The sequence below is a fragment of the Sinocyclocheilus grahami genome, unplaced genomic scaffold (genome assembly GCF_001515645.1).
Source record: "Sinocyclocheilus grahami isolate Dianchi unplaced genomic scaffold, SAMN03320097.WGS_v1.1 scaffold662.1, whole genome shotgun sequence".
In the NCBI taxonomy this organism is placed as follows: domain Eukaryota; kingdom Metazoa; phylum Chordata; class Actinopteri; order Cypriniformes; family Cyprinidae; genus Sinocyclocheilus; species Sinocyclocheilus grahami.
The window spans coordinates 54,438-80,593 of record NW_015505841.1 but is presented as its reverse complement, the minus strand read 5'-3'; the positions used below and the strand labels follow the sequence as shown (position 1 = coordinate 80,593).

Genomic DNA, 26,156 nt, shown 5'->3' with positions numbered 1-26,156 from the left:
CCGCCGTGGTGGTCTACTGTCTGGCTCTGGTGGTTCTCTGCTCCACTGTGGTGGTCTTCTGCTCTGCCCGCTCTGCCGTGGTGGTCTACTGTCTGGCCGTGGTGGTCCTCTGCTCCGCCGTGGTGGTCTACTGTCTGGCCGGGGTGGTCCTCTGCTCCGCCGTGGTGGTCTACTGTCTGGCTCTGGGGGTCTTCTGCTCCACCGTGGGGATCTTCGGTCCCGTCTGCTCTGCTGTGGTGGTCCTCAGCTCCACCTGTACTGCCGGCACCACCCTGGCTCCCTGCTCCACCGGCTCTGCCTCAGTCCCTGGTCTCTCCTATCCTTGGACCTGGCCCTCCGTCCCTTCCCCTGTTCCACCTCCGCTCCACCGCCCACCTGGATCGTTTAGTGTTTGGAGCGTCTGGAAGCCGCTCCTTGGGGGCCACCTGTACTGCCGGCTCCACCCTGGCTCCCTGCTCTGCCGGCTCTGCCTCAGTCCCTGGTCTCTCCTATCCTTGGACTTGGCCCTCCGTCCCTCCCCCTGTTCCGCCTCCGCTCCACTGCCCACCTGGATCGTATAGTGTTTGGAGCGTCTGGAACCACTCCTTGCGGGGGGGGGCTCTGTCACGAATCCTGTCCATGGACTTCACCACCAGACATCACCCTTTCCATTACATTGACTCTCGCACAACACAAACTGTTGCATAGCACCCCGGACTACATATCCCATCATTCATTGCACTGATTACACACTGCACTGATTGCACACAGCTGTTTCATATCACTCCCTCACTATATAACACCCACTCAAACAACCATTCTCCGCTGAGTATTGTTTAGCCTGTACCCCGTTCCGAGTCTCTGTGTTTCCTTGTTTTGCCTTGCCTTGCCTTGCCTGTTTTCTCGGTTTCTGATCTTTGCCTGTTTTCCTGGATTTTTCCCTCTCGTCTCGCCCCTGTGATTCTGTCTGCTGATCAGTGACCTACGCTAGCCCTAGGACTATTCTTGTGTTTTGCCCGCCATATACCTGTTTGCCATTGATCGACCCTGCCTGTGTTTGACCACTTCTCTTGTTAAATAAAGCTTGCACATGGATCCGCAAGCCTCTCGTCTCGTCAGTCCCGTGACACCTCCATTTCAAAGCTGAAGATTAATATGAATTTCATATATCAGCTTGACCATAACCCCAAACACATTTCTAGGTCAGAAAAGGAAGGGTTTCAGAAGAAAAATGTTTTGCAATGGCTGAGTAAGAAACCAGGCCCAAATCCAATCAAACAACTATTTGAATGACTTGAAGAGGGTTGTAGACAAGAGATTTAATCGATCTGGAGCTCTTTTACAAGGAAGAGTGGGGGAAAAATTGACAAATCCATCCATCCAATTCTCTGAAACGCTTGTTCTCTGTAGGGGTACACGATTCCAGAGCCTATCCCAGCATCTCGGGTCATATGCAAGGAAATTGACAAATCAAGATGTGCTAAGTTGACAGATTCTTATTCAAGAAGACTGTCTGCTGTAATAAATACAGAGGTGCTTCAGACAGGTATTAGCTAAGGGTGTGCACATTTTATAACTTGGTTACATCTAATTTTTTTCCTTAAAAATGGTTTGGAAACTTGGTTTCAGTATCACTTTAAAGGTAGAAACATGGTGGTGACCTGACATTATTTATGATTCATGTTACATCTAAGAAACTGGCAGTTTTAACAACGGTGTCTATTGCATCTATCTATCATGAAAATGTCAATCCCAGAATCTCACATTTTACCCAAACATTTGTGCATGCTATATTTATGCGTATTGGAATAAGTGCTAACACAAAACTCTGTTGGAACTCTATTCCAGTCAAATCTAATCCATAAAGGCAATTCTACTGGCTTTCCAAGTCAGTCACTTAAAAGCTTCTTAGAGCTTCAGTTTAGATGCTGACTGTGTCTGCAGTAGACAGCAGACTGCAATGTAGCTCTTTAGGTTTTGGGAATTAACTTAAAGGATTAGTTCACCCAAAAATGAAAATTAGCCCATGAATTACTCACCCTCAAGTCATCCTAGGTGTATATGACTTTCTTCTTTCAGACAAATCCAGTCAGAGTTATTTTAAAAATTGTCTTTGATCTTTCAAGCTGTTTAGTGGCACTCAGCGGGTGTTGCAGTGCATCAGTCCAAAATAAGTTAAATAAAAAGCGCCCAATCAAAAGAAGTGTCTCACACAGCTCCGGGGGGTGAATAAAGGCCTCCTGTAGCGAATTGATGTTTTTGTAAGAAACATATCCATATTCAAAATGTAATAATCACTTTAATGTAGCTTGCGCCAACAGTTGTACACGGAAGCAGCTCCGGGCGGATGACATATGTGGTCAGTCTTGTGAAAACCAATGTTTGTTAACAAGAGCAAAGGAAGCAAAGTTTCCTTACTTTAGCAAAGGAAAACCAGTCTCCTCTTGGCTTATATCGAAATCCTCCGACATTCTTCTTTACAAATCCTCGTTTTGTACTTCTAATTCGTGACCATTGTTTTGTTTTGATCTCTCCCCTGCGCTTCCGCGTTTGTCAATTCTGAGCGGCTCATCCGCCCAGAGCTGCTTCCATGTACAACAGTGAGCGCAAGCTAGATTAAAGGGGTCATATGATGCTATTTTAAAGATCATTATTTGGTGTAACAGAATATGTTGACAAATGCTTTAATGTTCAAAAAACACATTATTTTTCAAATACTGTACATTATTGTAGGTCCTCTATGCCCCGCCTCTCTCAAACATGTCATTTTCAACAAAGCCCCCTCCTTTCACAAGCGCAGTCTGCTCTGATTGGCCAGTTGACCCAGTGCATTGTGATTGGCCGAACACCACAAGCACGCATCGGAAATGTAACGTCCCTTACCATAATCGCGAGCTTCAGCTTTCAAAGTAAATATCAAGACAGTTAATAATGTCGTTAGTTTTACCATCAGTTCAAGCCCGAAAGGGCAACAGAGTCGCGTGACAGACACAGTGATGATGCAGTACACAAGCCGCGGTTAAGACAGCTGACGTGCTATGATTTCTGACAGGCAGTTCACTCTCCTGTGATGTGACCCTGTTCCCCTCACACACACACACACGACGCGTTACTCTGCGCTGCGCAAAATTCCACATTTGAACAGTCAATAGCAAATACTTAAACTGATAACAAAACATACTTACAGTCGCTGATTCAGAAGCGCCAGATTGTCATAGCAAAGTCGGAATTTACCCTTTTTTAGAAATACCCTTAGTGCACAGCCAGCCTTGTACTCTTCTAGGTTCAAAAAACTGTTGTCCATAAAATGCGTTGCACAAATTCGAACATCTGGGTTGTTATATTCTGTTGTAAATAAATCTTAACCAATGATTCCTAATTGCATCTACTTCCGGAAAGCCAAATAAAGTGCTTTTGCTTTTGCACTGAATCACACAGCATCTCCCTGACATGGCTGCATCAACATTACTGCTGTTCCTGAAACCACGCCTTCTTTCTTTGCGTGCACATTTGGGCGGCATTATGCTAATATTTCCACATAGTGACGTAGATATGTGTGGTTGACTCTTAACTTTTATAAAGAATAACTCTTTGGATTTGAGACTTTAGTCTTTGCAACTTTACAGATCTTTTTGATGCACCAAGAGCTAGTAACACTCCAAAGAGAAAGGAAAACTTGAAATCGCATCATATGTAGGGAATTTAACTCTTTTATTTTAGCTCTTTTCAGGGGGGGAATCAAATCTGAAGATTTAAAATCACCCTGATTGAACTGATTCCAAATTTGATAGTTTACACTCGTCCAGCGAAACGTTAACATCAGTATATGTTACCAATTTGAATATTTGTACTATCCCTGGCCACAGGTTAATACATGCTTGTGATAATTTATAAGCTACGAGCTAGGTAGCTGGATCTGGGCAGAGTTTTAACTTTAAAAATACATGACACAAGATAATACTTCTTTATAAATGAAACAAAAGTTTATTCACTATGCACATTAAACTAAGCTAACACACACACACACACACATACACACAAAAGGTTTAGGAAATGAGCTGCTGCGTTTGCATGAAGTTCCCAAAGTTCTAATACTTGTTTTCTACGAGTTCTTTAAATTCAACCTGAGAAAACTCATAAAAGCAGAGACTTGGCTTATGTTTACTGCTTAAACTCAATTCAGCACCCGTTCAGCAAGAGATGAAGCCTTGTTTGGTACTTGCGTTCAAGTTGACAGCTGACAACAGGCTTCCTGGATGGTAACTTGAGGGAATCCCGGGGCTACAGATTGGCTGCTGACGGTCGATGTCTGATGTATTTCTGGGGATGCCCTCCGACAATTGGTTGGTTTCCTTGTGACGTGATGACGCGCTGGAAGTGCTTCTCAGAATCTGTTTGCGAAGACTAAGTTTTGAAGATTTCTGCAGTCACGAAGTTTGATGAAGTTTTGGAGTTCTGGAGGATCACTAGCCTGATGTTGATGGCTGTGAGTGCTTTGTAGCGCAATCAATAAGGTGGAAGAGCCAAAGATCCAGAGAGAGCGAGCAAGCCACAAGGACTTTGTGTCCAGTTTTAAGCAGGCTGATTTTGGTCCATCCCATGGCGATTGTTTCAATCAGATGTTGGCTGCGGGGCTTAGCCATGCCCCATACTGTTCCTTTATCATGCATGGATCACATGCTTCCCGTGGGGAGTATTTCTGCAAGTTTTAATAACTTCTTATAAAGTGTCGTACAACACACAATGTTCAACATAACAGCTTTTCACTCATTTCAATGTTCTGCAATTATCACAAGTTTTCATTCAACACTAAACTTCACATAACTTACTCACATATGAAATGCTTTATCTGCTAAAAGGAAACGTTATAAGGCATTGATTAAAGTTGCACCGATTACATGAAACACATCGAGCATAGAAAGGCACAAAACATATTATTTGTGAATATAGTTTTCACTACTTATGATAAGTTTTTTTTAAATTATTGTCTTTTAAATCATCTATGTGAGTTTGCGTGTGTTCCTCTGTTGCAACGACCAGAGCGCGGTTCTTTTGAAATGCAGGATGTGAGGGGAATCATGTGTTCCCGAGGTCATGCTGTATAGATCTTGTGTGTGCGTGCAAACTGGGAGGGTGTGATTAAATTAGCCATTTCCTGTGCATATATAATGGTTCCATGCATAAGTGATCACGAGGTATCTCTCAACTATATGTTGTGAGAGAACTTTTTAGTCCTTGATACAAAAGATCTCTGTTGTCTCCTGATTGGATTAGTTTTCATCCTCCTCCAATTCTTCTCGTGATGAGTTGATTCAATGGCGTATCTGTGTCTGTTCGATAGAAATCCTACACATATGACCCCTTTAAAGTGATTATTACGTTACAAATATGGTTATTTTTCTTACAAAAATGCATCGATTCGCTACAGGAGGACTTTGTTCACCCCCCGGAGCTGTGTGAGACACTTTTTATTAAGGATGGGTGCTTTTTATTTAACTTCTTTTGGACTGATGCACTGTAACACCCGCTGAGTGCCATTAAACAGCTTGAAAGAACAAAGACAATTTTTAATATAACTCCGACTGGATTCGTCTGAAAGAACAAAGTCATATACACCTAGGATGACTTGAGGGTGAGTAATTTATGGGCTAATTTTCATTTTGGGGTCTTAGGGAGTATATTATGTAATATGAATATTAGTATTCCCCAAAACTACAAATTTTTCAAGCCTATGGGATCGAACGGGGCAAAACAGTTTTCAGAACATTTTAAGTGGAGCAGAGAAGACTGCCACAGCACTACAGATGGTAAGCATAAGCCTGGCAAATTTCTGACAAGGGCCACAGAATCCAATAACCACACACTTCCCTGAAAACACAACCCAAGGAAGAAAAAATAAATAAATACATAAAAACAGAGCCAGCTGTAATATATCAGTGCATTAAAGGCTGAGTGAACTGTAAAAAGATGCCCAGGAGAATAGAGCTGTTTATTGAACTATGCTTGGATGTTATGGGTGAATTACAGCCTCAGAACACAATGAATAATTAATGCTGCCAAACACTCGTCTTACCAAGATTACATTTATAACCACCCATTAACTGACACTGCAGAGCAGTGGATTGTTTCCTTTTACCACTAAGCAATCAGGGCCTCATAATCTGCTACTTTCAGTCACAAAGTGTTTCATATTGAGAATGAGTGTTGAGTGCATCAGTGTTGGCCAAGCTACAGGCACTATTTATATATTTTGGTCACACTTTATTTTAAGGTCCAATTCTGACTATTAACTAACTATTAACTATGACTTTTTTCCTTAATACACTCCTAATTATTGCTTATTAATAGTTAGTAAGGTAGTTGGTAAGTTAAGGTATTGGGTAGGATTAAGGGATCTAAAATATCCTCATGCAATATGTGCTTTATAAGTACTAATAAACAGCCAACATGCTTACTAATATGCATGCTAATAACCAACTTGTTAATAGTGATAATTGGTCCCTAAACTAAAGTGTTAACTGTATTTCTCTTTTTCTTTTCTGCATAATGCATAGTAGTTATGACATCTACCAACAGGGTTAATTGCCAAAGCTCATCAATCAGATCAATCAAAGACTTCTTTTTAAAATAATAAACAAAATAATTCCATTAAACCTTAAAAATTATTCCAAACTTTTTAGTGATAGTGTAAATAAAACCAGTAACACAGCATTTGGGCATGCTAGACCTCTACTTCACACTACTGAATGTTATGCGATGTAACAATGTAATTTAGTTAGATACACAGAGTGAAAAAGAGAGAATTTCTTGTGTTCCAACTCTGTCTTGTTTAAATCTAGGTAATGGCTTCTAGGCCTGATGTTAAAATAACTGGACTGCTTGCTACCATACTTGTGGGGTGCTTGGCGATTGTGACCTGAGATGAGAGAAGCCCATCAAATCCGTTTATTACACTAATGCTTCTGAGTACAGCACAGGGAACAGCAAAAAAGCACTGGAACATTTTTAACCCTTAAGTTGTTTTTGAATCCTGGGTAATAGATATTTGAGAGGTTGAAGGGAGGGACAGTGAGTGAGCACAATTTAGTAGAAATTTAGTTTAGGTTTAGTTAAAAGAGTGTCCCGGCAAACAGTCTCGACAATTGACTTAGTACAAAAAAAAATTGCCATCATCTCACCATCTTTATCTGCAGCATGGCATGAGAAGTCTGCTAACCTTGAGGTAAATTTCCAGTTTTTTGTTTTCTTTATGGGAGATATACACTGTAAAACAAAACAAAAAAATAACGAATACAATTTCTACGTTTAATGCTCTTTGACAGTTAATTTTATAGAAAAAGTTACTGCGAGTATCAAGATGCATTTGTTTTCATTTTATGCCAGCTGCTTTTAAGGTAAACTAAATTTTGTGGAGAAAATATAAGTGGTGCTTCCCTGTGCCACGATGCAATGGTGTTACTAGGTGGTTGCTGTTTAGCCCACACCCATGCCAGAAAATCACAGAGATGTTCTATTCTCTAGATACGGCTAAAGTCCCTCCATCAGTGTCGGTTTATGGGTTTGCCAAGAATGAAAATCTCATAAATGAGTAGAAAACAGCAAACCACAAGATTTGAGGTCATTTGAAGAACAAAGCAAGTTCAATTCTAAGGGTGTGTGTGTTGTTCAAAGTATAACCAACTACTAACTATGTCCAGTGCAAAAACAAAACCACTTCTGGTTAAGCAAGCAAATAATTAAACACTTATTAAGTCAAGATTTTACAAATGCAAAATGCCCACAATTAGTATCAGTTTTCACACAGAAATTGCTCCCATTTCTGAACTTTAAACTCAGTTTGAGCCAAAACAACCTCCACATAGTCTCTGACAAGTCTAAATTTTTCCAAGAAAAACACATCCTCAGCACATGAAAACCAACAGTATGCATCTTACCCCCTTCTGCAGATCCTCAGCAGCCAGCCTGGTGTGAAGGGATCAATGTAAGCACACAGTGGCCGCGTGCACACAGTGCTCAGGACAGCACAGCATCTGAGAGTCAGGGGGTGGGGAAGTGGCGCTCCCACTCACTGCCTGCATGCACACATTTTCCAGGCCTTGAGAGGCAAATTACTAGGCCGGCTAATGTCAGTCCAGGAGTAAATGTGTTTCCATTCAAACATCTGCAGTCGATGTCAGAGGAAATACATTTTGATCTGATGATCTTTTTGATTATGTAATCCGTGCTAATCCAACCCATGACAAACTGTTTTGCTTTCACAGCCAGGGTTTATTTTAAGGCTGATAATGAATGATCTTTCAAATTTACAGGCTAAAATAAATTCCAGTCTTGTTTTTTTTTTGTATCAAAACAGATCTGTTTGAACAACGTCATTTAAAAAAACATTGTACAAACTCTGATACTGCCATTGATTGACAGATGTAGTTTACAGACATGCAGCCAAAGCTGCCCTCAAAGGCTTAGATGTTTTATAACATGCCGCAATTAAATTATTCACAAATGCCCTGTATAAAACTCATCACTGCCTTCTGAATGCTTGCCTTGAGTACAAACTAGGTGTGAACCTCATTTGCATACAGTATATTCATTAACAGAATTTCGGTATCTTTAAATTTATTTGCAATATCATACTAGATCCTCTTAAATTATTCTTCTCAATATACTCAGAAAAAAAATGCTTATGGATGTACTTATTTTACTTTTGCTTCCCCTCCCGACTGGAATAATTTAGTTTAATTAGTCAAAATTAAATCTGCACAAATTAAAATGGTCCTGTCAGGCTGTCTTTGTAAATAAGGAAACAAATCTTAATTGACTTAACTGGTTTAAAAAAAATAGTGAAACAAACAAACATTTAATATTTCTGAATACCTTGGTTTAGAGTGCTTCAAAACATATGAAAGTACATCTAATTTGAATTAAAGACTTGGTTCAGTAGCTTGAAACAAAATAAAATTCTACCCCTTTCTGCGTGCCTCTGCAAGGCTTGTGTCATAATGTATTATGTAGGTCGGGAATCATGTTATGTTCCCGTCATCAATTTGAGTGCTAGCTGCAGCTGTTTACCTCTGTAGCTAGATAAAGAGGACACTGGTTTCACTGTGGTATTTTAAGGTGCACTCAGTAGTTCATGTTGAGCTGGCTGATATGCCACTCATATTTGAGACCGGTTTAACAAACAAAACCATGAGTGTTCCCTAACCAGAAACCATAGCAGAAAGGTACAGTCTCTGCTCAAAGAACAGGATGCTTCTCAGAACTTGACAGTAATGTTAGGAGAGAACTGAAAAAAGGGCATAAGCATAAATTTAAGGCAAATTTGAAAATAATAACATGGAAGGGGATAAAAGCCATTACTGACTATAAGGACTGGACTGTCATCTACAAAATGTTATTGAAACTTTTCTCCCAGATTTCTTTCTTTTTCTTTCTTTCTTTTTCCCTTCCTTCCTTCCTTCCTTTGCCTAAATAGGAATACATGAATCCCACAGCAGATCTAGACAGGTGGAGCTGGGGGAGGTGGAGGGTTTCAGATGAACTTAGGAAGAGTGTGCTCCAGGACCAGATATTAAAATGTTACATTAAAATGATTAAAATGTTGCACTAGCAAGCTCATTGGCTGTAGAATCAGCCAAGGCCAGTCAGTTTGTGCCATGTAGTAAATTATGTGATTGCTAGCAGATTGCATGTAAAGGACCTATCAGCCTGCATCATCTAGTGCAGTGGTTCTTAACTAGTTGCTGGTCAATGTTATCTGATGTCCATTAAATAATACTAACAGATACAGCTTTTTATTTTAATAATGTATGCATGTTAACTAATGTAGTTAACAAATGGAACCTTTTTGTAAAGTTTTACCTTATTCTACTAAATAATAAATGTTTTGAGTGATCATCCCCATTAAGTGTGAACAGGATGCAAAGATTTAAATTGTTTGCCATCAGTAGCATGTTCTTCCTCAAGATGGATGCAGTTTTGTTTAATAACAGACTGCACAAGGAAGACAGGAATGAGTGAAAAACATGCAGACACATAAGATATTCCTCTTAAGTTTTTTCTTTTGGGGGGCAGATTTTTCTCTCTCGCTCTGGCCAATGACATCTCCTGCTACAATTATGAGTGAGCATGGAGACACGAGAGAAAGAAGAATCAAATTAAAGTCTTGCATTATGTTACTCAGGGATGGAGCCTGCTAGTATACATCACGCAACACAACAGTGCCTGCTCCTGATCGATCTAATAGATCAGTGGTTCTCAACCCTGTTACCGGAATTTTTGATCACTGATGAGCTAATAGTTAAATCAATAGCAATCGTGGACAATCAGTGGAAGTATCAAGGGATGCTATCACTTTTTAGAGCTGTGCAATAAGTGTAAACATAAGGGTGACACATATTCCTAAAGGAAACACTTGCATTGCATTGGTTCTGTTTGCAATTGTATTAAAGCTTTGATTTAGTACATTTCACAATTTGTTAGCAACGTGTTTAAACAAAATGCCCTACACACTGTAAATCTCTGATCTCTGATTTTCATAATCTAATCATAAAACTCTTCATATCGCAAGTACAATTCTGTACTAGGTGAATTACCAAACAAGTTTACATATGGTGCTGCGGAGGCTCCAGGAAGTGTTTGAAAAACACTGATGTAAACTAGTAGTGGTAGTAGTTAGTAGTATTAATAGTAGTAGTAGCAGCAGTAAAACTCTCACAAAATGTTGTTTAAAAATAAAATTAATTCAAATTAAACCATTAAAAAAACAAAAACAATTAAACCTATTATGGCATATCATTAAGAACAATACAAAAAGTGATGAAAACATCATCATTCACAGACAAATAAACAAAAGTGTAACTCACCTCAGTCATGTGGATCAAGTAAAATCGCAGATCTTCACTGTGACCTGAGAAAACAAACAGGTCATAACATTTAAGAAAGGCAACACAGTTAGCTTTATAACACTAGACATGCTAGAAAATTAAGGGCAGTCGAGTTATTCAGGTTTGGAGCTAAACTTTACAGGACAGTGGACCTCCAGGGCTAGATTTGAAGATCCCCTGCCTTATTTACTCCGAAGTGAAATGCACTTGAAGTGATCACTCTGAAGGGATTTTCCCATAGCAGTGATGGGGGTAAGGCATTACTGTATTGTGTATACCACATGATTGTAAAGCACTTTGGGTGTACAACAACACACAATAAAGTGCTATATAAATGCATCATTCATTCATTGATTACAAGTAACGCAAGTTACGTAATCAGATTACTTTTTTTCAAGTAACTAGTAAAGTAACGCATTACTTTTAAATTAGAAAGAAAATATCTGAGTTACTTTTTCAAATAAGTAATGCATTACTTTGTTTTCCTGTTTATTCATTGATACCTTTCCTGACCCCATGTTGAGAGAAAATGGGAGTGAGTGCAGAGGCAGAGGTATTTTCTTCAGCCTGAGGCTTATTAATTTCACTCTTGGTGTGAAAGGGCCTTTACAGTCACCAAAAATATAACGTTTGGGTTTTCTATTATTAAAAACAAATAAGCAAGCCCAGGTGACAAAAAGTAACGCAAAAGTAATGTAATGCATTAGTTTCTGTAAAAAGTAACTAAGTAACGCAATTAGTTACTTTTTTATGGAGTAACGCAATATTGTAATGCGTTACTTTTAAAAGTAACTTTCCCCAACACTGTCCCATACTGTATGTGGCACCAACACAATGGGCCCTATTTTAACGATCTAAGCGCATGATCTAAAGCGCATGGCGCAATTGCACTTAGGGCGTGTCCGAATCCACTTTTGCTAGTTTAAGGACGGGAAAAACGGTCAGCGCGCCCGGCGCATTGTTTAAAAGGGTTGTCCCTATTCTTTTAATGAGTAATGGGTGTGTTTTGGGCATGACGTGCCATAAACCAATCAGAGTCTCATCTCCCATTCCCTTTAAAAGCCAGTTGCACTCGCGCCATGGCGGATTCGCTATTTACATGGCGGAATTTACAAGTGGAAAAACTGAACGCTTCTCTAGTGAGGGAACGGATCTGCTTGTTTGCATGTATCTAATTTTGATACATGCAAAGACTATCCATTATGACATGTAGGCATTATTATATTTATGTACACAATAATAATCTTTTAGATTTTAACCCTTTAATTTTTAATTTAAAAAAATGTTTGTGTGCTGCTGCTCATCACTGTGTGTGTAATAAGCAAAGCGTATAGGCGCGTATTACTAACGCGCTCTTTAAATAACAAAAAAAATATATATATAGGTTTTTGTTGGTCAAAGGCGCAGTCTATTTCAGTTGCCTCAAAATAGCAATGCACCAGCAATGCGCCTGAACACACCTCGTTTTCAGACCAGCACGCCCATGGGTGCACAAATGAGCGCAAATGATTTTGCTACTTAAACAATGTGGCACAGGACGTGAAAATGACGACTGCGTCGGGCTGAAACTAGCAAAAAACATTGTGCCGGGTGTATGATAGGGCCCAATGTTACCCTAATAACATTCATGTTTAAAATTGTTAAAAGAGTGTTGTAGCAGGTCCTCTTTGTTTCTTTAATTCGCATCTATGTGAATCTGTATACTGTCTCTTCATGTGATAAAATGAATAATAATAATAATAATAATAATAATAATAATCACTGTGCCAATTTGTACCTGTAACGGACATTCTAGTTTCCTATCTGTCGGTCACTACGAGTTATGTTTGGCATTCCCTGATGGAGGGAACGGAGACGTTATGTCCCCTTGTCACAACCCTAAACCACTCACTGAATGCACACATTAAGTAACACATTCTTGGCTCTTAGCATAAACCTGAATGAGTGGATGCACGCTGTCGCCTTGTGTGCAGGGAAGTGGCTCGACATGCAAAATCCACTTGCCAAATTTGATTAGTGTTTTCTCTTAAACTCAGAGGTGATTTGGGCTCCCAAGTTTGACCTTTGCATAACAGTGCGAGTTTGCGCCTTTCCTTTGCCTATTTCCAGTGTTCCTTGGTTCCTGTTTGTCATCTGTTTCCATAGTTATTCAGTAGCTGATTAATTAGTGCCATAGGGGTAAAGAGTACCTGAAAATCATACCTTAGTAAAAGTAAAAGTACTGTTGAACCCCTGATGTCACATGGATTATTTTACAGAACTACTTGCTACGTTTCTAGACTTGGGAACATTTCAGTTGTATTGCTGTCTATGCAGAGCCAAACAGCTCTCAGATTCTATCAAAAATATCTTAATTTGTGTTCCGAAGATGAACGAAGGTCTTACGGGTTTGAAACGACATGAGGGTGAGTAATTAATGACAGCATTTTCATTTTTGGGTGAACTAACCCTTTTAGCTATTAAATCCCCATCCTATTCAATGCTGACAATAATGACTTCACATGTAATTTATAATGCCATATATAAATTATAAAATTAAAAATAGGAAAACATTACAGGGTAGGGCTGCAATATTAACATTGTTGTTGAATGGCATGTTAAATCCTGGCTACACACAAAAAAAAAGCTAAGAATTGTTTATTGTTTTTCATGCATTAGAAAATCAAGACTTCACACTGGTTATTTTAGTAGCATTAAAAACAAAATGGTAATTTAAACAGAATAAATTACAGAAAATGACAATACAGTCAGTCAGTTCTGAACAAAACTCTGGTGGAGACCAATCTAAATGCATCCGTTTGGCCACAAAGGCTCTGCAAAAACATGTGTGATTTGACATAAAGCTCAATGCTGAAAAACACATCTAGAAGAAAGAAATCTAATGCAATGTGAGCATATCTAAATGTAATGCCACAATCAACACTTTTCATTCGCTTTTTTTTTTTGAGGCAAAAATGCCCCATTAATTTCCCACCCTGAAGTATTCACTTATGCGGAGTACTGTACCCTTTACTTGCAGTGCCCTTCAAGGTGCAAAAAGGATTTAATTCCCAAAAGTTCTGGGAAAGCAAATTCATATATATGCTGAGTTTGAAGTCCAAACCATATTCTCCCCCTCACACATCACTAAAGCTACCTTCACACTTCCCAAGATTTGTGTGTTCGATTTTCAGGTCGCCATGACCAGCTGCCCATCAGATTGTCCTCTCTCAGGAACTCTGTGTCACTCACTGGTGACAGATTCATGGCAGCCTTCTCTGATTGGTGCCTGTTTATTCTGTCCCTCAGACCTGAGCCTTTTATGAGCCCTATTGAGCCCAGAGGTTTCTGAGAGCTCAGCACGTTCAATTGCAGAGTAAAGCTTTTATTAATGCTTCCGTCACACACACCCAAGTGCTTTATTGAACCTTGACTAAACCCTGAGTGAGTGCAATTGCAGTCGGCCTTATTTAAAGATTCTAGCTACACTGGTAACACTTTACAATTTACAATAAGATTCAGTTCATTAACATTCGTTAATGCATTAGATTAATTAATGATGAACAAATTTTTTACAGCATTTACAGTGGGGAAAATATTAATTTGATCGCACGTGCTGGAGATTTACTACTAATCACAGAACCAGATTTACTGACAAGATGCGCATGACAATCGCATTCGATTAATCGTGCAGCCCTAGTTTCTGCACCAAGTACTAAGTCATGTTTTGCTTGGGGATCAAATACTTATTTCACTCACTGAAATGCAAATCAATTTCTAATCTTTATATAATGTGTTTTTTCAGGAATTTTTGGTTGGTATTCGGTCTCTATCCGTTAAAATAAACCTACCATAAAAATTACAGACCCTTCATTTCTTTGTAAGTGGGCAAACTTACAAAATCAGCAGGGGATCAAATAAATATTTTCCCCACTGTATGTATCCAGGCTAATGATCATTCATATACAATAAAGTCCCACCGTTGTTCATTGTTAAAAGTTTGTTAATAACACATTAATAATACATGTTACTGTATAGAGCTTGCAATGTTATAAATGCACTACTATATGTAGAAATGTGTAGATTTTAAAGTGTTATCTTTACATTTAATGAAGTCTATGAGCCTAAGCATGAGTTTGAACGTAATTACCTGTAGTGCAATTCAAATTACTATACATAATGACTATATGACTATAAAAGTGACAAATGACTATAACCTAGTGTGATTGCAGAAGGGTGCAATTTAATAAAAATCTATATATAGTTTATAAAAATAATAGTCTACTAAACTCCTGCTGAGAAAATGTGTTTGATCTGTCCAGTGGCATAACATGGATTGGTGGATGGATGTTTGGTTGCAGTTACTGCTTCTAATAGGTGTATAATGTTGGAAAGTAAACTTGGTGCAATATGCACCTGTTGCTGCTGTTGAACATTTAAGGTATGGTATAGACAGTATGATAATGTACCAGAAAATACCACTGTATACAATATGTCACAATCACCAGCAGGAGTGCCCTTGATAGCCACCAGAGGGCACTTCATCCCATACCTCTGTCACTCAGTCATGGACTTCCTTTCCCATAATCCCTTGCCCGGACTCATCATCACTGATTGCATTCACCTGTCTCTCATTTACCCTGTTAGCTCACCCTATAAAAGCCTGGATAACTATTTAATTCTTTGCTAAGTCTTGTATGTCTCATTACTGCAATTCTAAGCCTTGTGTCCTGGTTATTCCCATGTTTTCCGGATTACTCTGTTTGCCTCAGCCCCTTACTCGGTCATTGTTTTGGATTGTTTATTGTGTATGTGTATTACCTTTGCCTGCCTTTGTATTACATTTGTGGATTACCTCTTCAATAAACTACTGCATTTGGAACCTTAGCCTTTGTGTGTACGTGCAGTTCAATTGATTTAATATTGATTCATTTATCAATATTTCAGGTAGACCAAAGTATAAGCTTTTCTTAACTAATGCTGTAAACTTTAAAGTGAACCCTCTTATTTGGTACATTATAACAATATTAAAGATTAGCATTAACAACAGAGCCCAAACTATTATATTCAACTGCTATTTATTTCCAGAAATAATAAGCACTTAATAGACATTTTTTATTAGTTTCATAAAAACTTGATAGTTTCCATAAAAGTTTTACTTCATGATAGACTTATTCAAACAAACGTGAATAATTAACAGTAAATGAGCTCCTCTCTAGTGTTTTTGAGTGATTAAATGAGAGATGATACATGTGTAATTTTAATTCTATTTTCTATTTATTATTGTTATTAGTATTTACAATAAGAGCTGTGTAACTTTGACAAGACTCCAATCTGTGCTTCTCTAGTCCCTCCAATGCACTAATGCATCATAATTATGTTCTCTCCAACTTACCAACTATAAATTGCATTTTCACAGAAGACTACATCTTGCAATTATTTAACATTGCTAATAATAGCAACTATATTGTAACTTTATTGTAATGATCTGTAAACCATTTGGGTAAATGTTGACTTTCAAAAATGTATTATTCCAGTCTTTTTATATAACCAATCTACTTTCATTATTCAAACAATTAACAGTGGGGCTGATCAGAGGAGACAGTTGTACAGTCCTCTGTGTGTGAGACACCTGCAGGTTCTTTCCCTAGCTGTGCTGTGACTGTCATCCTGTCCCACGCTCATGCACACGCACTGATCTCACTAAATTATTTAAGACATTTAAGCAATGGCTTTTACATGGCAATGATGATATTTACTACCCAACCCTCACCCTATTCTAGCCAGAAAGAAATGGGACACATTACTGACCACAGGATGCATTTGTACTAGTTGTTTTAGGATCTCAGCATGAAGTCATTCACTTCTCATAAAACTGTTCAAAGGGGAAATAATCTGAGCAGTGCTATCCCCATTAACTTCACAGCTATACTCTTGTTAAGCCGAGTAAAGACAGAGCAACAATCTAAGCAATATTTTATTTTATTTTTTCAAAACTGTTATTCTTCATACCAGACAATCTGGCAGAATTAGAGTCTGAAGATCATAGAGTATATAGTTAAGGTATATGCTCAGTGTCAATATGTCAATATGCCTAAAAAGAAACTGACATACAGTGGGTACGGAAAGTATTCAGACCCCCTTAAATTTTTCACTCTTTGTTATATTGCAGCCATTTGCTAAAATTATTTAAGTTAATTTTTTTTCCTCATTAATGTACACACAGCACACCATATTGACAGAAAAACACAGAATTGTTGACATTTTTGCAGATTTATTAAAAAAGAAAAACTGAAATATCACATGGTCCTAAGTATTCAGACCCTTTGCTCAGTATTTAGTAGAAGCACCCTTTTGATCGAATACAGCCATGAGTCTTTTTGGGAAAGATGCAACAAGTTGTTCACACCTGGATTTGGGGATCCTCTGAATCACTGGAATTCATTGAAATAAAAAGTGTGACAACCCACTCTTCTCTACAGAATTTCAGAGAAAATGTTCAATAAAAATGGAAAGTGTTTGTTGAATTTAGCTTAAAATCTCAGGGGGTACTATCTGTTGGGAAAAAAAGTTGGGAATGCATGGTGTAAAGAATTCATTTTCGAAAATGCTTTATTACAAATTATTTTATTCCTCCATTGCATATCATATTAAATATTTTATTTGACAAACAAAATGCTTTAAGAGTGTGACCCTTAACATTTAAAATAAATTCAACAGCAGATAGCACTCTTTGCTCTCTGACAATTTCAGAGTGTGCTGCCTCATTAAAGTATTTTGGCTTAGTTATGAGCATATTAGTGACATATACTGTTTGCTTCAGCAGAAGTGTTTATTACTGCCCAATTAAACTATTCCACATCAGATGTTCAACAGGTATTACATAAGACAAAATGATACTTTTTTACACTAATCATTCTCCTAGTTCACATACTCTTGGTTTCTAATATAGTGCGAGGTTTTCTTGAGCATCAATAATGTGTAAAAAGAGCGGTACCAGGAGTATTTTTGTCGCACCTCCATCAGACTCCTAGCCTCCTCCCACTCTCTGCTCATTCTCCCATGTTTTCTAACCATATATACACCTGTCAGCTATTACCCAGACAATTGTGGACTCCTTAAATACCACATTGTCTAGTCTACAACTAGGACTACTTAAAATAGATAGTCTATTTTAGACTATTTACTTTCTGCAGTGTTCTATCTTCATGGTCCTTCTTTGATTTCTCCAGGTCCAAGATCTTCCTCTCGTTTATACTTTAGCATTGTGTTGATGCTCATCCATCTCTGTTTATTGTTTTATGATGCTTCTGACATTCATCTTTTCCCTGCCATCCACTGCTGTGTTTACCTATTGTCTGCTGTGCACTCATCCACAACTACTCACCTGTTATGCAGCTGTGTTTCTTAAAAAAGTTCCCAGCACTTATTTTTTTACGCCCCCCTCCCCCATCTCGGTGTTTGCTTCCTGAAAGAAGACTAGATACAACCATGAACCCAGTGGGATCTGATCTTCAGTGCGCTGCAAAGACCATTAAGACTCTGGTCTAGCAGTTCCGCCGCCTTCTTATGGCTTCGCAACCCATGCTCATTGGCAATTCATCCATCGCTTCTGTGCCAAATAGTCTAAAGTGCACTTTAACATTTTCCTTTTGATCCGAACAGGCTAACAGTGGGCAACCAGGGAGGTCCAGTTTTCCAGTCTACAGGGTAAGCATTCAATCACCAACTATGCACTCACCTTCAGAACCCTTGCTGCTGCCAGTAGACTGAATAAGCTGGCTTTTATCACGTCTCACTGCCGTGAAGTGTCACCTCCAACCTGTGTCAACTTGCAGGGTTTGATGATGCAAATAGGTGAATGGAGAACCATCTCTGCCTGTATTGTGGAGCATCAGACCATCCTTATTCTCGGGTAAGCTATCTTCATTGCACTACTGTTATCCACTCTTAACTAAAAATGAAAGTTATTTTATTCTATGCTGATTCCAGTAGATATTCTGGTCAAGCTCTGGCTCAGTGAGGAATTTCATCTCCAGTCTAAGTGTCCCATAACCCTTTCCATCCATTCTGTGGTGGGGTTACTTCTGGGTACAGGCTACATCACACATCCAACAGAACCCCTCATCTTGCAGATTGGTGGCCTTTATACAAAATTCCATCTACTCCTCATCATTGAGGGCTCCACCTTAAACATTGTTGGTTGATCTTGGCTAGTTCAACATGCTTTCATTCTGTCCTGGGCTTCTGGGGAGATTGACGTTTCGGTTTCCATCTTTCTCTCATTCTCCATACTCTTCTCGTTAAATCCACAACAAGCCTTGTAACTACCTCCTCACTGCTTGTCTGTCTTCTGCCTGTGTCACTGTGTTTGTTGTGGTGACCTGGACTGGTCACTTGAGGGCGCTCTTCTGTTTTACGTTGTTTGTGTTAAACTCCATTTCCCATAGTCCCCTGCTCACTAATCCTGGTCTAATTGGTAACACCTGTTCATCATTAACCCAGCTATATATATCATGCCTTCTCTGTCTGTCATTTGCGTCTGGATTGTATTGTCTTCTTAGTTGGTGTTGTCGGTGTCAGGTTTTGGTTTACCTTTTGCAACGTTTTGTTCTGTTTTGTCCTGTTATTATTTTCAATAAACTGCACATGGAACTTACCTTGTTTCCTCCTGGCATTCCGTGACAGAATCCAGACGCCACTACTAGTTCCAGCAGTTTGTTTTGTTTCCTTTTTGTGGATCATGGACGGTCGGATTGGGAGCCCGCCCCAGTCCCGGATTTCACGGAGTCCGCTCCAGTCCCGGAGCTTACAGAGTCCGCTCCAGTCCCGGAGCTTACAGAGTCCAGTCCAGTCCTGGAGCTCGCAGAGTCCAGTCCAGTCCCGGAGCTCGCAGAGTCCAGTCCAGTCCCGGAGCTCGCAGAGGCCAGTCCAGTCCCGGAGCTCGCAGAGTCCAGTCCAGTCCCGGAGCTTGCAGAGTCCAGTCCAGTCCCGGAGCTCGCAGAGTCCAGTCCAGTCCCGGAGCTCGCAGAGTCCAGTCCAGTCCCGGAGCTCGCAGAGTCCAGTCCAGTCCCGGAGCTCGCAGAGTCCAGTCCAGTCCCGGAGCTCGCAGAGTCCAGTCCAGTCCCGGAGCTCACCGAGCCCAGTCCAGTCCCGGAGCTCACCGAGCCCAGTCCAGTCTACATGTGTGCGCGTCTCACGTGGATATTTTCATATGAAGATCATATGCGCTGCGTAAGATCATATACATTAGAGATAATGAGTTTAGACGGGAAAGACTGAACATTGTGTTGGTTCATACGGATTACTTTATAACAGAATATTTGTTTTCGATAAGACTTACTTCATTTAAAATTAGACACTCCAAGCTTTCTATAGCTATATCTCTCATGTCTGTCTGTCAAGTATTCGCTGAGTTCCCCTTCAGGAACTCGAGCTGCGTCGAGTCGCTTTGGGAACGCCCTTGCGTGACCGCGTTCTGAAGCACGTGTCAAATCCGTCCAATGGAGCAGCGAGACGTCACGAGCAGGGTGACGTAAGCACCAGAAAGCATAAAGGCACATCCGGCCGGGCGCAAACCAGCTTCTGCTCTTCAGTAGCGCTCTGTGTATGTGTCTGTCTATTTACTGTTGTCTGTCCGCACAAGCACTCATATATATAAAACAATGAGAAAGTCTATGGCGAGCGAACGGCATTACAAACGCTGTGTTTCTCCCTGCCCACGATATCTGGCGGCAGGGGATACACACGATGTGTGTGTTGTTTGTTTAGGAGCAGAGCATGCACGGTCAGCTTTCGAGCAGCTGATTGTCATCACTGCGAGCTCTCGCTGCGCACGCTCCGCTCTCGCCTGGCTGCGTTTGATGACAGCGGCCAGGCTCGCGATCCCGCTGGCAGCGGTCCCGCTGTTGCCGAGGCACAGCGCAGACTGTTGTCGTGGGGATCGCAGGTGGATTTAGCGGAGGGATCCGAGACGGGCTCGTCCTTTTCTCGGTCCTCACCCGCTAGATCCGCGGCTCTCTCTCTGCAGCCCTGAAAAGTTATTATATGAATAACTTTCATCGTGGACAAAGCGGAGTCCAGCCCGGGGTCGTCACATGTGGTTGCCGCTCATTCGTCGCATCCGCCGGGTGCGCCATTCTCGACCCCGCCGCCTCAGCTCACTCTATCCCGGCCTCAGCGCACGCTAAGCTGGGGCTTCCCCTCACGCTAGGCCGCTGTGTTTTTCGTTGTGAAAGCGAAACTACTTAGTTTGGTCTTCCAAAAGAGGACACGACTACAAATCAGTGGTTAAGTTGTATTTACAACACTGTTCCAGAACAGTTTAACCCAAATATCCAGATGTGTGCAGCACATTTTATGGAGGACTGTTTACTGATCCTGGGAGAGTAACGTTAGACTACAATGCCGGCAGTTCTGACTCACGTAAGTACGTTTTCATTTAAAGGATTTGCCACTGATGATTCAAACGCGAGTTTTGGGCAGTAGAGTAGCACTTGTTGTTTGTCATTTCTCCGATCACAAATGCAGACAGAGTTTTATGTTTATGCGGCGCGGCGTGATGCAATGCAACGCAACACGTAAAAAGACAGTATAAGTCATTATAATCAGTAATTATGTCCCCACTGGATGCAATAAATGCCTCGTTTGTAATGGGTTTTACATGTTTTTGTCTAGTCGCTCCGGCTGGACACGGCATCAACAGTATGTGAGGGGCGTAACATTTCCGTCTCAAGCTTGAGGTATTCGGCCAATCACAACGCACTGGATAGCTGGCCAATTACAGCACTCCTCGCTTTTTCAAACCGATGAGCTTTGTAAAAATCGACGCGTTTCAAAAAGCGGGGCATAGAGGAGAAACAATAATGTACAGTATGTGGAAAATGTGTTTTTTTTACTTTAAACCACATAAACACATTTCATTACACCAAATACACAAAATAATGTTCTTTTTAGCAGCATCATATGACTCCTTTAAAAAATTCACTGTAAACCATAGCTTCACGGGCTTATTGCTTTTATAAAACGGTAATCCATATATGTAGCAAGGTTTCACAAAATAAAACAAAGCAAATAAAATAAAATATAATAATGATATTAATAAAAGCATTCTTCCACGAAAAAATGTAGTTCCTCAGAAACGGTTGTAGTTGCAACAAAGTGGTTGCTGAGCATCACACATCACACAAAGAAGTGTATGTTTGTAGATTTACAACAGCTTAGAATGCAGCTCAATCAATCAGAATCAAGGACAAGAACTATCCATTTTATAAATACATTTTTTAAAATAAATAAAAACATGCTCATTCATAGTAAATTAAACTAAAAATTGTTTCAATAGATTTGTAAGATAAGTTATAGACAAAAGTTTATGAGACTTACAATTGATGGTATATTATGCTCTATAACATTTTATAACAGAATACCAATTTTACACAATCTAAAAAAAAGCTTGTGTACTTGTGACGCAGATTGCATTTGTGCCACTAATAAAATAAATGTTTCTCTTGGTTCTCTGGAGATATTGTTCTGTTCCTGTTCACAGTAAATGCACTTATGTGTGTCACTTTCCACACCTGTCTTTGTTTGGAGGGTGGGAGGGTGACAGGAAGTGCTTGTTTTTATAGTGATGCTCAACCTGGGGATCTGAGTTAGAACACCTCTTTCCTGAACATTACCACATAGGGCTTTGTCACATTCTCTTTTTGATTATAGACTGTCTGGAAATCGTTTGTACAGTTTGTTTGATTTTTTTGCTTTTGAATGTTCTGAGGCCATTGAGGGATGCCATTTTTAACTGTCCATGTACCCCCACCCCCAAGCTGCGACCACTCTTCAGTAACCACACACAACATTGTATCTGCACTTTCCTCTGTGTTTACCGACAATACCTTAACACAAGAACAAATCAATCAAGGATGGATTTTTTTTTCTCTCTGAAAAATCTGAGAACATTCATTTTTGTATGAACTTGATTAATAATAGGATTTCAGATCATTTTAATAAAAATTATCTTATTTAGGGCAGGTTTACCTTAAGCATAAAAAAAACAAATCTTTCACTGAATGTTGAATGTTGACACTGAGGGACAAACACATGTGAATATGTGTGTAGTTGTCACTCACCATCCCGCAGCTGCAACTGTCTAAGGTACAATGGGTTTTGCAGGACGTTACATCGTCCCAGTTCATCCTCTCTGGTCACCAACATCAGATCGGAGTATATAAAGATTGTTACCTAGAGAGCATGAGAGAGTGTAAATTCAGCAAAAATGGATCAAATGCAGATGTTTCAAAAGAGCATTTGAAGTCATATGCAATACATGTGATGCATGCAGTCATAATTAATTTATCTTCATAATTCTCCCAAAGACTGCTGAAGATAATCAAGTAATATTTTTGTTTAAACTGAGCCTTAAATTGAGTAATTATGGGACAGTTACAGGGGTTGTGTTATCTATAAATGTGTATGCACATGTGGACAAATTTTCAGATGGCAAGAAGCAAAGAACAGATGTTTTCTTTAATGTTAATGTTTAAAGAGAAAAGATGCCTTTAATGCTAATGCAAGTATTACACCGTAGACACATTTCAGGCCACTTGGTGAAATAATCTACCATCACACAGTAATTGTGGTAAACCGTCCAATTATTAAGTCTATTATAACTAATTCCAGTCTAGGCCATGTGAATTGATGTGGAAATAAATGTTTGTGTAGAACAAAGTTGTCTGTATATTTGTTTTGTACTACTTGTATACTAAATATATACATTTTTGATGGTATGCTTTCTTTTATTTTATAGATGTCCTCCTAGCCTGGCATTGATGTAAGGACTCAGTAAAGACGATGCTAACTCAGTGACAGACAGAAAAGAGGAGGCAGCAGGGAGAGCGAGACTCCTAGATGTCTGAGGAGAGAAGTTTGGGCAAGGCCTGTGCTCTTTCTTTGGGATTTATTATTATTATTGTTATTATTATTATTAATATTTTATTGCATGATGGCTGTTTGTTGTGAAAATTGTTATACTGAATTTTATCAGGAAATTCAGCCTTACACTGCAGGTACATACAGTGCATCTGAAAAATGAGATATGTCTCGTATTAACATTTTAACATGATATCAGTTTAACTTCCTTGTGTTTAGGCTACTATATATATAGGACTCCAAGATTTGGGATATATGTCATATGACTTATCGAAATCCTGATGTCCTGCTCCATTCCAGACTGGTAAAATCTGCTGATTACAACATGCTGATGATTCTTCACTCCACAATGTCCACAAAGGGCATGAAACAAAAATACTGTGTGCCTCCTCAGGTGGCAGAACCACTCCGGCCAGATGCTGACTCTGGTTTTTGTCTCTTCAGCACAAGTAATATAGCCTGCCAGCTGTATTAGTAAATGAAGGTCAGAGTTTGGCCCTAGGTAAGGATTATAAAACACTCACTTACTCATCAGTGTGAAATTTTCAGATCTTCGCTTTATGCAATACCATTCTTGGCTTGAGAAGCCTTCTGGGTAAAGGTTATATAACATTTCTTTATTCCATCACATCAATCCATTTGCCTTCTCATGTATCTTTTCTGTTCTGGTTTGGGAACTTACAAAGTCATATATTCCTTACTTTGTGTGACTCCAATTAGGGGGTTAAAATTAGTCTACAGATTAAACAATAAAAGGTATGATGGATTAGAGATCTTATAAATGAGGTCGATGGCCTTGTTGAAAGGTCTTTGCCTCCTTAATTGTTTTTTTTTTACTTTATGTACTGAATATGCTTTGTTTTGAATGCTGCGATGCATTTATGCAATGTTTTAAAGAGGTCATGACATGAGAAATCAAATTTGCCTTGATCTTTTGGTATATAAGAGGTCTTTGTACCATTAAAACATCCTGCCATTAGGTGCACCAAGCAATATTTGAAAAACGCTTTTGACCACAGTGTTGGATAAAGTCCCAAAACACACTTGTAGCCAGTCAACAGTAAGGGGCATGTATAGTAATGATCGAGAGAAGAGAGCGCTCAATTTGACAGAAGAGGATGGATATTAGCAGATCGACTATAGATAGAGAGATGGCAGATAAAAAAAAGAAGAAAATATCAGAGGAACAAAACATTAAAAAGATGGGTTACGATCAGGCAAAAGGTAGGACCCACATAAATATCGGAGCAGCTTTCCAGTGGTGGAGAGAACTCTAGGAGCGGGAAGGCTTGGAATTGGACACCAAGGTTGCGTTGTTTCTTCTTTATAGGTGAGTAACGCAGATTTTACTTTGTTTCACAATTTATCTGTGTTGGCTTTTGTTTGAATATGCTTGTGTGTCATCTTCGCTCGTTTCCGCGATCATCGTTGCCATGGTTGTGTATGTACGTGTGGGGCGAAGATATCAAAATAGGGGTGAGGTCCTGTTGGGGTATGGGTGTGTTTGTTTTGGTGCTTGCAAATATCAACATCGTTTGGAAAAAAATCACTTAGTGCACCTTTGATCAAGCTCCTAAAATGGCTCGATTTGGATCTGAGGTGCAAGATGACGTCACCTGGGCACAAACATTTCCATAAACCCTGCCTCCAGAGCAAGACACCAACGAATCTTCTCACCATAGGCCCCACCCACTGGCGCTCAGTCGCTTAACGGTTGACACTTGATTACGCTGAATGCGAGTGTTGCATCACGTCAAAAGCAAATAGAAATTACAATCACTGCAACTATTTTGTCTACACTGGACAGAGTATACAGATGCGCATTCGCTTTCTGACACAGTCCACGCACTTGAGTCTGTCAATAGAACAAATGAAGTGAAAGAACATTCACTTTGACGCATTTGGTTTAAACAGCTCGTTTGTGTCTTTGTACAGACATCAGAAGGTTCCCAGCGTAAGGAACAAGTGGATAGTTTGTTTTAATGGCATCCCAGATCGTGTCAGAGGATTAATCGGAACATTTTGTTTTGTAAACGAGGCACAGTGTCATGGAGAGTTCACAAAGTAACATTTGTTGAAAGATGAAGCGGTACTAGATCTGACTGCAGCTGCATCACAAACCGTATGTAAATGATTTCATAATGCTTTGTCTGGAAATGTCTGTTTTTTTTCATGTTGTCAAAGCACTCACATGCAATAGTGAGGGGGCATTGATACTGTTTCCTATGCAATGACGTTAGGCAATTATAACAGTGGCCAATTCCTGACAAGCCTTAAAGGACCCACCTCTTCATTTTAGAGAGAAGGTCAGAATGGGAGTTGAAAATTAATAGTTTTTCCACATATTTATTTGTTTTTTTTGTTTGTTTTTTTTTTGGGGGGGGGGGGGGA

The 26,156-nt window shown here is 39.6% G+C and overlaps 1 protein-coding gene across 2 annotated transcripts in view; it reads right to left on the bottom strand.

The window, feature by feature from the left end:
* LOC107558862 (regulator of G-protein signaling 3-like) overlaps positions 1–26,156 on the bottom strand; it is a 181,369-nt gene that overhangs the window by 107,301 nt on the left and 47,912 nt on the right. For both annotated transcript variants that reach the window (XM_016242551.1, XM_016242552.1), the window contains exons 9-10: positions 22,967–23,078; positions 10,842–10,885 (exon numbers count right to left, since the gene is read on the bottom strand). In XM_016242551.1, coding sequence (XP_016098037.1) covers positions 10,842–10,885; positions 22,967–23,078 — 156 coding nt within the window. The remainder of the gene's footprint in view (positions 1–10,841; positions 10,886–22,966; positions 23,079–26,156) is intronic.